This window comes from Schistocerca piceifrons, chromosome 4, assembly GCF_021461385.2.
Source record: "Schistocerca piceifrons isolate TAMUIC-IGC-003096 chromosome 4, iqSchPice1.1, whole genome shotgun sequence".
Taxonomy (NCBI): Eukaryota; Metazoa; Arthropoda; class Insecta; order Orthoptera; family Acrididae; genus Schistocerca; species Schistocerca piceifrons.
Window position 1 is genome coordinate 370,995,166 of NC_060141.1, and position 13,203 is coordinate 371,008,368.

General features: G+C 43.4%; 1 protein-coding gene across 1 annotated transcript in view; it reads right to left on the reverse strand.

Annotated features, from left to right (window-relative positions):
* The window catches only part of LOC124796278 (structural maintenance of chromosomes protein 5), a 183,611-nt gene that overhangs the window by 141,542 nt on the left and 28,866 nt on the right, over positions 1-13,203 (reverse strand). The window contains exon 5 of the mRNA XM_047260396.1: positions 11,221-11,347. Within this exon, the coding sequence (XP_047116352.1) occupies positions 11,221-11,347 (127 nt within the window). The remainder of the gene's footprint in view (positions 1-11,220; positions 11,348-13,203) is intronic.

Consider the following 13,203-nt stretch of genomic DNA (forward strand, 5'->3'; position numbering starts at 1 on the left):
CCCGCAATTTATTATGGGGAAGTGTTGACCAATGCGCACGCCATAAATGAGCAACTTGGCGACATAAACCGCTCCGTAGATCGGTAAACGGAAGAGACTGAATAGCTGGCCGAGGAAGAGAGACTGCAGCCTTGGCCGCTATATCGGCCGCCTCATTCCCACAGATACCAGCGTGTCCCGGGAGCCAGAGGAACGCCACTGAGACGCCCCCCAGGTGGAGCAAGCGCAGACAGTCCTGAATCCGGTGGACCAGAGGGTGCACAGGGTAAAGAGCTTGGAGACTTAGGAGAGAGCTGAGAGAATCTGAGCAGATTACGTACTGTATCCGCTGATGGCGGCGGATGTAGTGGACAGCCTGGAGAACAGCGTAAAGCTCCGCAGTATGAACCGAACACTGGTCGGGAAGCCGAAAGTGATTTGGGGTGTCGCCAACAATATAGGCACTTCCTACACCTAACGATGTTTTCGAGCCGTCGGTGTAAATAAATGTGGCTTCCGTCATTCGTGCACATAGAGCAGCAAATGCCCGACGGTAGACAAGTGTAGGGGTACCATCCTTGGGAAATTGACATAGGTCTCTGAGCAAGTCGATCCGGGGACGGAGCCAAGGCGGTGCTGTACCCCAAGTTGTCAAGAAGGTTTTAGGAAAGCGGAAGGAGAGAGAATGGAGCAGTTGACGGAAGCGGACTCCCGGGGGTAGTAGGGAGGAGGAGCGGCCTGCATACCCGACATCAAAGGAGGTGTCGAAAAAAAGGTCATGGGCTGGATTAGCAGGCATGGAAGACAGATGGCTAGCATAACGACTCAGAAGGACTGCCCGCCGATTGGACAGCGGAGGTTCAGCAGTCTCAGCATAAAGGCTTTCCACAGGGCTGGTGTAAAAAGCTCCAGACACTAAACGTAATCCACGGTGGTGGATAGAGTCGAGACGCCGAAGCAGACGGCCGAGCAGAGGAGTAGACTATGCTTCCATAATCCAATTTCGAGCGCACTAAGGCGCGATAGAGGCGGAGAAGGACCACTCGGTCCGCTCCCCAGGAGGTACCATTCAGGACACGGAGGGTGTTAAGGGAACGCAGACAACGAGCCGAAAGATAGGAAACGTGGGAGGACCAGCACAGTTTTCTGTCAAACATAAGACCCAAGAATTTAGCGACGTCGGAAAACGGAAGGTTGACAGGACCCAGATGTAAGGAGGGCGGAAGAAACTCCTTTCGTCGCCAAAAATTAACACAAACGGTCTTACTGGGTGAGAAACGGAAGCCGGTTTCGATGCTCCACGAGTGGAGGCGATCGAGACATCCTTGAAGACGTCGTTCAAGCAGGCTGGTCCGTTGAGAGCTGTAGTAGATCGCAAAATCGTCCACAAAGAGGGAGCCCGAGACATCAGGAAGGAGACAATCCATAATTGGATTAATGGCGATGGCAAACAGTACAACACTCAGCACGGAGCCCTGGGGTACCCCGTTTTCTTGGGAGAAAATACGGGAGAGAGTAGTGTTCACCCGCACCCTAAATGTGCGCTCTGCCATAAATTCGCGAAGAAAAAGGGGCAGCCGGCCTCGAAAGCCCCAAGAGAACAGTGTGCGGAGGATGCCTGTCCTCCAACAGGTATCGTATGCTCTCTCCAGATCAAAAAATATTGCTACCGTTTGGCGTTTCCGGAGAAAATTGTTCATGATATAAGTGGAGAGAGCAACAAGATGGTCAACGGCAGAACGATGCTTTCGGAATCCGCATTGGGCTGGTGTTAAAAGACTGCGGGATTCCAGCCACCAAGCTAAACGGTAATTCACCATACGCTCCAAAACCTTACAGACACTACTCGTGAGAGAAATGGGGCGATAGCTAGAGGGGAGATGTTTGTCCTTTCCAGGTTTCGGAACGGGAACGACAATAGCTTCCCGCCATCGCCTGGGAAAGGTACTGTCGGTCCAAATTCGATTGTAAAGGCAAAGGAGGTAACGCAGGCTATGGGTTGATAAATGCAGCAACATTTGGACATGGATACCATCCGGTCCTGGGGCGAAGGAGCGAGAAGAAGAGAGGGCATGTTTGAGTTCCCGCATGGAGAAAACAGTATTGTAGCTTTCGTGATTTTGAGAGGAGAAAGCAAGATGTCGCACTTCCGCTGCACGTTTCTTCAGGAGAAACGCTGGCGGGTAATTTGAAGAGCTCGAAATCTCAGCAAAGTGCTGACCCAATGAGTTAGAAATTGCGACGGGGTCCACTAAGGTATCATGCGCGACAGTGAGCCCAGAGACCGGGGAGAAACTAGGCGCGCCTGAGAACCGTCGAAGCCGACTCCAAACTTCCGAGGAGGGAGTGAAGGTGTTAAATGAGCTAATAAAGAATTTCCAGCTTGCCTTCTTGCTATCGCGGATGACGCGACGGCATCGCGCACGGAGCTGCTTATATCGGAAACAGTTTGCCAAAGTTGGATGGTGACGGAAAATGCGAAGAGCACGTCGCCGCTCACGTATTGCGTCACGGCATGCCTCGTTCCACCAAGGAACAGGGGGGCGCCGGGGCAATTCGGAGGTGCGTGGTATTGAACGTTCCGCAGCTGTGAGAATAACGTCGGTAATATGTGTGACCTCATCGTCGACGCTGGGAAAGCGACGGTCATCGAATGTCGCTAGAGACGAAAAAAGTGTCCAATCGGCTTGGACAAACTTCCAGCGTCGCGAGCGCATATATGGCAGTTGAGGCTGCAGTCTAAGAACACATGGAAAGTGGTCACTCGAGTGTGTATCATCAAGGGCGAACCATTCGAAGCGCCGAGCTAGCGGAACATTACCGACCGCAAGGTCCAAATGAGATAAATTTGTCGTGGAGGCAGACAAAAATGTGGGGACCCCAGTGTTGAGGCAGACTAGATCCGCTTGGTGGAAGACGTCTAGCAATAGTGAGCCACGTGGACAAGGATGTGGAGATCCCCAAAGGGGGTGGTGGGCATTGAAGTCCCCAACCAGCAAATAGGGGGGTGGAAGCTGACCAAGAAGATGAAGGAGATCAGCTCGTGCCATTGGTGTGGACGATGGAATGTATACCGTACAAAGAGAGAACGTGTATCCAGAAAGGGAAAGACGGACGGCGACAGCTTGGAAGGAACTGTTTAAGGGGATTTGGTGATAACGGAGAGTATCGTGGAGCAGAATCTTGAGTCCTCCATGGGCTGGAGTGCCTTCAACAGAGGGGAGGTCATATCGGACGGACTGAAAATGAGGGAGAACAAAGCGGTCATGGGGACGCAGCTTTGTTTCCTGAAGACAGAAGATGACCGGCGAGTAGGATCGTAAGAGGATCGACAATTCATCCCGATTGGCTCGAATGCCGCGGATATTCCAGTGGATAATGGACATAGGGTGAACAGAAAATGGAGGAACGTGACCAAGGGTGCTGTCAACTCAACGACTGCTCAGAGCTTGCGACCGACAGCATGGAATGGCATTCAGTCGAAGGCAGAAGATCCTGATCCATAGGTTGGTCAGGAGCAGCTCCAGCCACCAACGATCGGCCAGTCGACCGGCCACCAGCAGTGCGCCCCGGCGACACAGAAGACGGCCGAGGGCGATTTCCGCCAGGTGGTGCTGTAGATGGGACACGCCTTGGCGGAGAAGGAGAGGAACTGTGTTTCTTCGTAGCCTTCTTGTAAGTATGATGTTTAGATGAAGGAGGAACCGATGGTTGTGAAGTTGCGGTACGTAAAAACTCTTCACGAGAATGCTCTTTTTTCGAAGACTTGGCGTCTGACTTTTGGGCTCGAGATTTAGCAGAACCCGACGAAGGGTGAGCCATAGAGTGGGCAGGCGAAAGTGGTGAGGTTGAACGGGCGATCTTTGCGCTGGCCGATCTGACGACCGTGGTACTAAAGGTGAGGTCGCAAGTCTGCGTGGCCGCCTCCTTTGTTGGCCGAGGAGAAGCAAGGACAGAGCTGTATTTTCCTTTCTGAGGCACAGTGGGCTGTCGACTGGCGAGTAACTTTCGAGCAGCAAAGGTCGACACCTTTTCCTTCACTCTTATTTCCTGGATAAGTTTTTCGTCCTTAAAAACGGGGCAATCTCGAGAGGAAGCAGCGTGGTCACCCATACAGTTGATGCAGCGAGGGGATGGAGGTGGACAAGCACCCTCATGGGCATCCTTGCCACATGTAACACATTTGGCCGGATTGGAACAGGACTGGCTGGTGTGATTGAACCGCAAACATCGATAGCAACGCGTAGGGTTTGGGACATAAGGGCGAACGGAAATTATCTCATAGCCTTCTTTGATTTTTGATGGGAGTTGAACTTTGTCAAATGTCAAGAAGACAGTGCGGGTTGGAATGATGTTCGAGTCAACCCTTTTCATAACCCGATGAATGGCTGTGACGCCCTGGTCAGACAGGTAGTGCTGAATTTCTTCGTCAGACAATCCATCGAGGGAGCGTGTATAAACGACTCCACGCGAGGAATTTAAGGTACGGTGCGGTTCCACTCGGACAGGGAAGGTGTGGAGCAGAGAAGTACGCAGCAATTTTTGAGCCTGGAGGGCACTGTGTGTTTCCAACAACAGGGTGCCATTCCGTAATCTGGAACAAGACTTTACAGGACCCGCAATTGCGTCGACACCTTTCTGAATAATGAAAGGGTTGACCGTGGAAAAGTCGTGACCTCCGTCAGACCGAGAAACAACAAGGAACTGTGGCAACGATGGAAGAACCGTCTGTGGCTGAGACTCAGTGAACTTACGTTTGTGAGCAGACAAATCACACCTCCCGACAAACGGACGGAGGGACCAATCGGCACTTTCGGAAGGTATCAGCTCGGGTAATCACCCCTCCCTGGGCCTGGCCGTTACCAGGGGGTACGTACGTGTCCTACCTGTCTACCCGGGGCGGGGAATTACGCGTTACCCCGTCACCGGCTACGCATGGAAGTGCGTGGGTCAGCCTTCAGACACGCACAGGGAGGAAGAAAGAGACAGGGAAAGGAAAGAAGAGAGGTCTCAAACGCCGCAGCGGAGAAAAGGGTAAAGAGAAGAGGTAAAGAGAAGAGGTAAGGAAAAGAGAAGGACGAAGAAAGATGAAGACATACAAGCAAGGAAGGCGAAGAGTGCGGTACATTTACAAGCGTCCGTCTCCGGACATAGGCACAAACCATACTCCCCAGAGGGGGAGAAAGGGAAGGAAAGAGCCAGAGGTGAGGGGGGGGGGGGGGGGGGGCGAAGATGGGGGATGGGGAAGGATACGGAAAGGGAAGGTATGCAGCCCGGAAAGGAAGGAAGGCCACATTAGCTCGGGGTCCCGTGCTCGCTACACACGTATCCACAAAAGAGTTGTGGATCCCCTGGGGGGGTACTTGCGCTGTGATAGCTGTACGATCTGCCACCACTGCCTTTACAATAAAATAACCCTGGCAGGCATCTGGGTCTGTGTGGATGTCCAGAACCTCATCTACACGTGTAAGGATGTTCATGTGACCACTGATACAAGCACCATTGCACAGCTGAAGCAGCACATCCAACTTTTGCGGCAGTTCTTCAAAGGGACATTCCACCACTTGGAAATTCACAATTTGAACCCTTTCAAACTCGCTCAGTTGGCTCTAGGACACAAATGCATCTCCATGGTATGGTTGCCTGCTTGCTTCTTACGTTTGCAACACATTGAACCTTCTAGCTGTGAGCATTCCCTATTAAAGGAGAGACACAGATGGCACTCTGGTAACTATGCCACAATGCTATGCTATCAATTGACAGACAACAATGATATCATCAGTACATCTACCATCCCTCAGGTGGCATATGCCATCATAGCATCAAAATCTACGTCATCTTTCCCGTTGTATTAATTTTTTCTTCATTTTTCCGGCAGTGTGTATAAAATATTTAAGAGTAAAAAGGGCACCAAAAATCCTTTATAATGAAACACAATGTACAACTGACTTAAAAATCTTTGTAATAAATAACATGCTGTCTGTGTATAATGAAAGAGAAAGAAAATTAGATTGTTGGGAGCAAGAACAACCATTCCACCTTATTCTTTCTAAAAATTTTCATAATGTTATGTAAATGGAAAAGTTTATAGCAGAGCAGCTGTCTTTTTCCGTTATGGAACAGTCAACTATTTGACACACATTTGCTACAAGGAGTAGGCTAAAACAACATAAAGTTGAAAAAAAGTTAAAGCTTGGGGGTTTGTATGTGTAAGTGGGGAGTGACATCTTACCTTATTAAACTGAATTAAGAGGCAAGGTTGCTAACAGTGTTACTCCAAATAAAATCTGATACATTAATGTGAAATAGAAAAAGTACTTTCCAGGATTCTACTATTAAGTTCCCTGACATGAAAATAGTGATGCAAATGTTACACGATTAGTACATTGCATTTCCTTATGTATACTTTTCACTGAGGAAGTGGTTTGTCTTGTGTTCTGATACATGATTTAAGAGAAGTTACAGTAAACGTACTGGAAAAAACAACATCTAGGTATCTACACAGACTTCGCTTTAAATGGGAATGTAGGTTTTGAACAGTTTTCCATTTTTGTGGCAAATGCTAGATGCTTACTATGGTGTCACTGTCCTAGACTGATGTCATTTCTTAATCATCATAATTACAGAATATTTTCACAGTACTGAAGTTCCATTCAAATGTGCCACCCCGGTTGAATATTTCGTGAGACATTTAGTTACATGATATAACTGCAACACTGAGACACCATTTAGGTCTCCTATATATGTACACAAGTTGAATGCAAACATACTGTCATTATGCTCTCATATTACTTACCTGATGCAAATATTTTTGTTCTGCAAAGTAAGTACTGAAATAATCTTTGGTAAGAAAACTGAATATTATCCACTACGCGATTATGATGAAGAAAGATTATGGTGAAAGGTCAACTATTTTCTGTAAGGTATTAGCCAATCAAAAATGGCTCTGAGCACTATGGGACTTAACAGCTTAGGTCATCAGTCCCCTAGAACTTAGAACTACTTAAACGTAACTAACCTACGGACATCACACAACACCCAGCCTTCACGAGGCAGAGAAAATCCCTGACCCTGCCGGGAATCGAACCCGGGAACCCGGGCGTGGGAAGCGAGAACGCTACCGCACGACCACGAGATGCGGGCTATTAGCCAATCAAATCATTAAAAAATAATATGAGAGAGGTAACGGATTGCTATTAACTCCCTGTTGACACAATCATTGGGTTTAGTTCTGAAAAGTAATGGATAACTGCAACACTGAGACACCATTTAGGTCTCCTATATATGTACACAAGTTGAATGCAAACATACTGTCATTATGCTCTCATATTACTTACCTGATGCAAATATTTTTGTTCTGCAAAGTAAGTACTGAAATAATCTTTGGTAAGAAAACTGAATATTATCTACTACACGATTATGATGAAGAAAGATTATGGTGAAAGGTCAACTATTTTCTGTAAGGTATTAGCCAATCAAATCACTAAAAAATAATATGAGAGAGGTAACGGATTGCTATTAACTCCCTGTTGACACAATCATTGGGTTTAGTTCTGAAAAAGTAATGGGTATCGCAAACTGCAAGCTTTCACACCAATATCAGCAGATTCCACACCATCTCTAAACTTGCTTAGGAACTACATAAAATGAAAATGTATATGACAGGAATAATTATGCCATCTAGGAAAGATGTTTCACCTATTGTCAAAAAGAAGCAGCTTCAGAAATGTGATCTGTGTGCCGATCAATATGTAAATAACACATGTGTCTCTTTCCACAACAGAAAGTTAGCAACAATGTTGAATACATTCTCTAGTCCTGAAACACAGTTGATAACTGGTTACAGGAAGAAACAGCCTGCCTAGTTTGAGAAACTTACAGTTATTTTAGAACACACAAAGTTTATGGGAGGGGTCGACAGCACTTATCAGTACTGTGGGTGTTATGGATTTATAAGGATATTGTACAAATGATGGAAAAATTTTTCTTCTTGTTTGTAGAAGTTGCAACTGTAAACATCAACACCCTTTACTCAACAAATGATGATGAGAGAGGAAAGAGGAGTAAGGAGAGAAGGGGTAGACAGATCTTTCCTATATCAGAAATCTCATCACACAGCTTGTGGGCACTCATAGGAATAGAATTTCAAAGACGAGAAGAAACCGTGGGTCAGGTGTTAGTTGATTACCAGGGCTCCCAAAAGTTTTAATTGTTTTACACTGTTTGTCAAGTGAGGAGATGTAGGACTATGCTTGGTAATTGTTACCCTCACTCAGTACATGCTCAGCAAATGTAGAGTCATAATGCTGCAACCTCCAGCTGTGTTCAGGTTCAGCCAACCTAATTGCTATGTGTCTCCTAACAGACAAATATACAACTTATCACAATCAAGACACGTAATTTTGCATAACTACTATAGGCTAGTAGTTGGGTCTTATCTTTGTTACTGAAAACACACTGGGCTGTGGTGTTCCTTGCATAGTAGGAAATCCTATAGTTGCAATATTTCAGCATTTTGGTTACACTCTGTGATACCTGTCCTAGGTATAGGATAGTACAGCAGAGAGAGTATAGAGCATAGTTTTCAATTTTTGTGTTCTGTGCAATATGTAGTCAATCAGGTCGGGATTGTAGCCACTGGTTGAGGCAATACATTTTATTGTGACTAACTCTGTTTTGAAATCTCCTTTAAATGTGAGAACAGGTGGAAAGCTGCATGTTTTTTGTGCTAGTGGGTGTTGTGAGCAAGGGTCTACTGCTGTGTCTGTAGTTGCAGTTTTTCTATAAACCTTGAAACAGTGTGTGTTTGTGTATTGATATCAATGGTTAGTATTAAAAATTTTATATTTACATTTGTTGCCAAACTTCATTGTGAACTGAATGTTTTTATGTTGGCTGTTCAAGCAATGAAGAAAAGAAAAAAAAAAAAAAAAAACACGCGTTCAGTTGTCTTGTAGTGTCTGTCCACATAGACAGTACATCATCTACATATCTGAACCAGTACTTAAATTATGCACCCAAAGGTTCTTTATTCAAGAAATAGTATTCAAAATGGTCTATGAATATTTCTGCCAGAAGTGGGCTAAGAGGTGACTACATACCAAAGTCAACCTACTGTTTGTACAAAGTACCTTGGAACTGGAATTGTGCTAAGCATGCTTGAGTGGCCAGACGCAAGTCATCCACTTCCACAGGGTTGAGACTAGATCTGTACATTAGCTCTGTCAGTATATTAACATATTAACCTACTTTTGTGTTGGAAAACAAACTGCGGCACCAAACGATGCTACTTTAATACTGAGTGAGGTGGATAAGTCTTATTTTATTTACAAGGTTAACTGAGTTTGAAATACCATGCTTTGGTTTGAATTTTTTTCTTACTTTTAATTTATGTGGCCAATTTGCTCACAAGTTTAGCTGACAGATCTGTGAATGAAGAGACAACTGGACATATCATTACATCATATATGCACAGTTTTGGAAGCCTTTACGATACAGGAGAAACTGGGTTCATGTTAACTGGTAGCTTTGCTTCAACATCATAAAATATACTTTTGCAATAATTAGTTGTACATTTAACCTCATCTTTGAATAACTTAGTATGGGCTTTGGGAGGGACTAGGAAGCATGCAGCAGTCAGGAAATCACTGACTTTTCTCAAATGATCACACTTCTTCGGAAGCACAATAGTGTTGCTTTAATCTAAATTATGGTTGTGATGTCTTGCTGACGTAATGTCCATTTAAAGATCCTAAGGGTGTGAAAATCTACAACCTGTGGGGCATTATACCCAAATATTGTACCTTTCTTTAGTGCAACTTCTGTTTTGCAGTAGTGTCTCTAAATAAAGCATAATCAATATCTACCTCCAACACTACTGATTGTTTTTCTGATAGAAGATGGGAAAGAACATATTTGAAACATTTCTCAATTTTATTTTGTCCATTTGTAGGAAAGACTCAGTCTAACAGGTTAATGACACATGTGAAAAAAATACATTAACACTGTAGAACATACACAACATTGTGCTTTCCATTTATGTTAACACATGTTACTATTGTAATCCTGCTGAATATTCCAACTGATCAACCAATATAAACATGCTTATATCTGGTGAGGTCAATAGGTGTAGTGTGGAAAGATACAACTGGTGGTGCCAGATCATGTGACAAAATACCTGTGACAGATTATAAAGGGCATCCATGGGCCGCCATGGTCTCACTAATCTACTGACAAATGACCCTGCGCAACATGGTTTCTCCCGGACTGTGATTTGGATTGTTACCTACTGTCGGTGTTTGACTAGCAAACAGACTTGCCTGCACGCCTAATGCCGTAGTGTCTTCGCTCATTATTCAACGTGAACACAACGATGGCAATTGGGTGCACAGAGAGTGCAGATTGTATTCGAGTGCTTCCCATTTGCACCTAAAAACAGTGTTCTCCTGCACTAAGATGTGGTTTTTTTAACAAATTTCCAGAGTGCTGTATTGGCCAAGAGGTATCCACCTTTAGAAGTTTTCTTGTTTGTGTATATCAGAAGAGCTGGAAACTCTTACTTTCTGTGATTCATTTGTACACAATTTGTGCTTAATAAAATCTGTTTGGTTGAAGCAGCAGACATACAACAATCTCTGTAGTCCAAATGGAGAATGGGTTAAGTACTTTTTTGTCTCCATTAAAATACTTTTTGATGTTAATACAGGGTGTACATAAAGTCCGGGAACACTTTCAATTATTTATTGCACAAGAACGAAACATCGTACAGATATCATACATATGTCATTTTGAAGAAAAACCCTCTAACTAGATATCAAAAAAGGTATAAAAGTATAAGCAGCTTACTAAAAGTGCCTTTAACTAACTCAAAATGGGGGGACGAGCGAGCACAAATTTGTATTTGCTGGCATGCCCACATAAGCCTACATAAATGACACCCAAAGAACTCCTCAAAGTTTTGTTAACCTCCCACAATGCTCCTAAGAGAAACTACTTAGAAAAAAAAACATACGCGCGCACGCACACACCATCATTGTCAACAACTGTATAAACTGTTCTGTGCAAGACTGCAATTCAGGGAGCTGTGTAAGTGTTCCTACAATGTGTAAATCCAATTCACACAAGGTGGTGAGCAGATGAATGAAGATACAGTAAATGGAACTAATGTAAATCAATATCCTGACAAAAAATTATACATGCTGAAGCTTGGAATTGGACTTCATAAAACATATTCTTACATACCTGGAATTTGTTTGTTCATCATTCTCCACTGCTGCTTGATATTCATTTATTTTCTTTTCATATTCCTTTATTTCTTTAGTCAAACATTTCAGCTGTTCATGCATTTGGGCCAATTTCTTTTCACCTCCTTGAACAATAAAACATGTCACCTATCAGTAAAAAAAAATAACCATTTGAAAGTTCCTGGCAGATTAAAGCTGTGTGCCACACCAGGACCTCAAACTGGGACCTAGGTCTTCCACAGACTAGTTACCTATCAACTGAGCTATCCAAGCACAGCCCATGACCTGCCTGCACATCTCCACTTCTGCCAGTATCTCCTCTACTGTCTTCCAAACTTTACAGATGCTTTCGTATACATTGTCGGTATGTCGAAGAACTTCTGTGATGTATAAAACTTAATAGAAGCATAATGGTGGAAGTACAGCTGTGAGAGCATGTCGCAAGTTATGCTTAGATTTCTCAGTCAGTAAAGCGTTTGTCCATGAAAGGCAAAGGTCTCATGTTCAAGTCTTGATCAGGCCCAGAAAAGCTTGAATATTCCTTGTATTTTCCTTAACCAAAGCATTAAAACTACTAATTTGAAAACACACAAAAAAATTAGAAAGATTTTAAGTCCATTAATGAATTATTGTGAGAGGATTTGCTTCTCTTCAATATAAAGAAAAGGAACATTGTGCATGCATGTATATGAACCTGAACACAGACACAATCATGATGGTGAACTTAGAAAATATTCACTACCTGAAATACAAGAGGAAATTCCTACAGAGACATCTGTTCAGCTGCAGATACCACCTCATTTTAAAGATTTCCTTAGTGAGGTACTCCAAAGTTCTTTGTGCTAAATTATGGGGAAAAAAAACAAAAATACATTTTTTCTGCTTCCATTTGATCAGTGCTTTGATCAGTGTTACTGCTCAACGGACTTCCTGTAATTATTGCATGATAACTTTCCACTCTGTGCATCAGGGGAGCCATCATAAGAAGTTCTGAAAGGCCAGTGCAAACTGAATTTTTTTATGGAACTTACAATTTCAAATTCCATTGAATACTGAATACCTTGCTTAGGTGAAAATCAACAACAGGTAAAAACTTCAAAAAATGCATTCACTGTGCAGTCTGTAATAACGTTTATTTGGAATCATTTTTAGTTTTAAACAATGATTTAAAACTGAAATGAGTTAAAATAAATATTATTATAGGCAGTAGTGTGTCACGCATTTTTTGAAGACCATTGCATACCACACACACATATGAATCTTGCATGGATGTACTATAAAGCAACACTGGGGTGTCAGATATTTGCACCAAAATTCCTGTCTCATTCATTGCCAACATGAAAAGAGGAAGTCTCTGCTGTTATCACAAAGTGATCAGTGGCTTCATTTGCAATCTTGGCAATAAGGAAATAACATGTGGCCCTACTCTGCACGACAGAACTTTTTACACTGCTCCTATGCTGTGTTTTCACTGTACACTCATCTCACTTCCTTAAATCCCCATGCACAAAACAGCAAGCAAGCACTTACACGTATACTTGACAAGCCTTCTGCCAAAAAGAGCTCTTGTACAAAACTAGCTAACTCATAAAGTACTTTAACTCTAAAAGAGAAATATATTTTTGGCATTAGAATATCTTATTGTGGTCTGCAAACAAGAATATCCTTAATGTGAATAAAAATGAATTCTCATACAGAGACCAAATTGTCATCATGCATTACAGTACTGCATGTTCTTGTAAAAAAAAAAAAAAAATAAAAAAAATACAATTTTTTGGCATATATTTTCATAACGTCAAGAGGGAGGGAGGGAGGGAGGGAAGGAATACCAGGGTTTAAGTCTCATTGACAATCAGGTTGTTAAGTGACAGACATGCTCAGCTCATTTTTATTTTTAAGGATGGGAAGGAAACTGCCCACACCCTTTCAAAGGAACCACCCAAGCATTTGCCTGGAACCATTTAAGGAAATCATGGAAAAC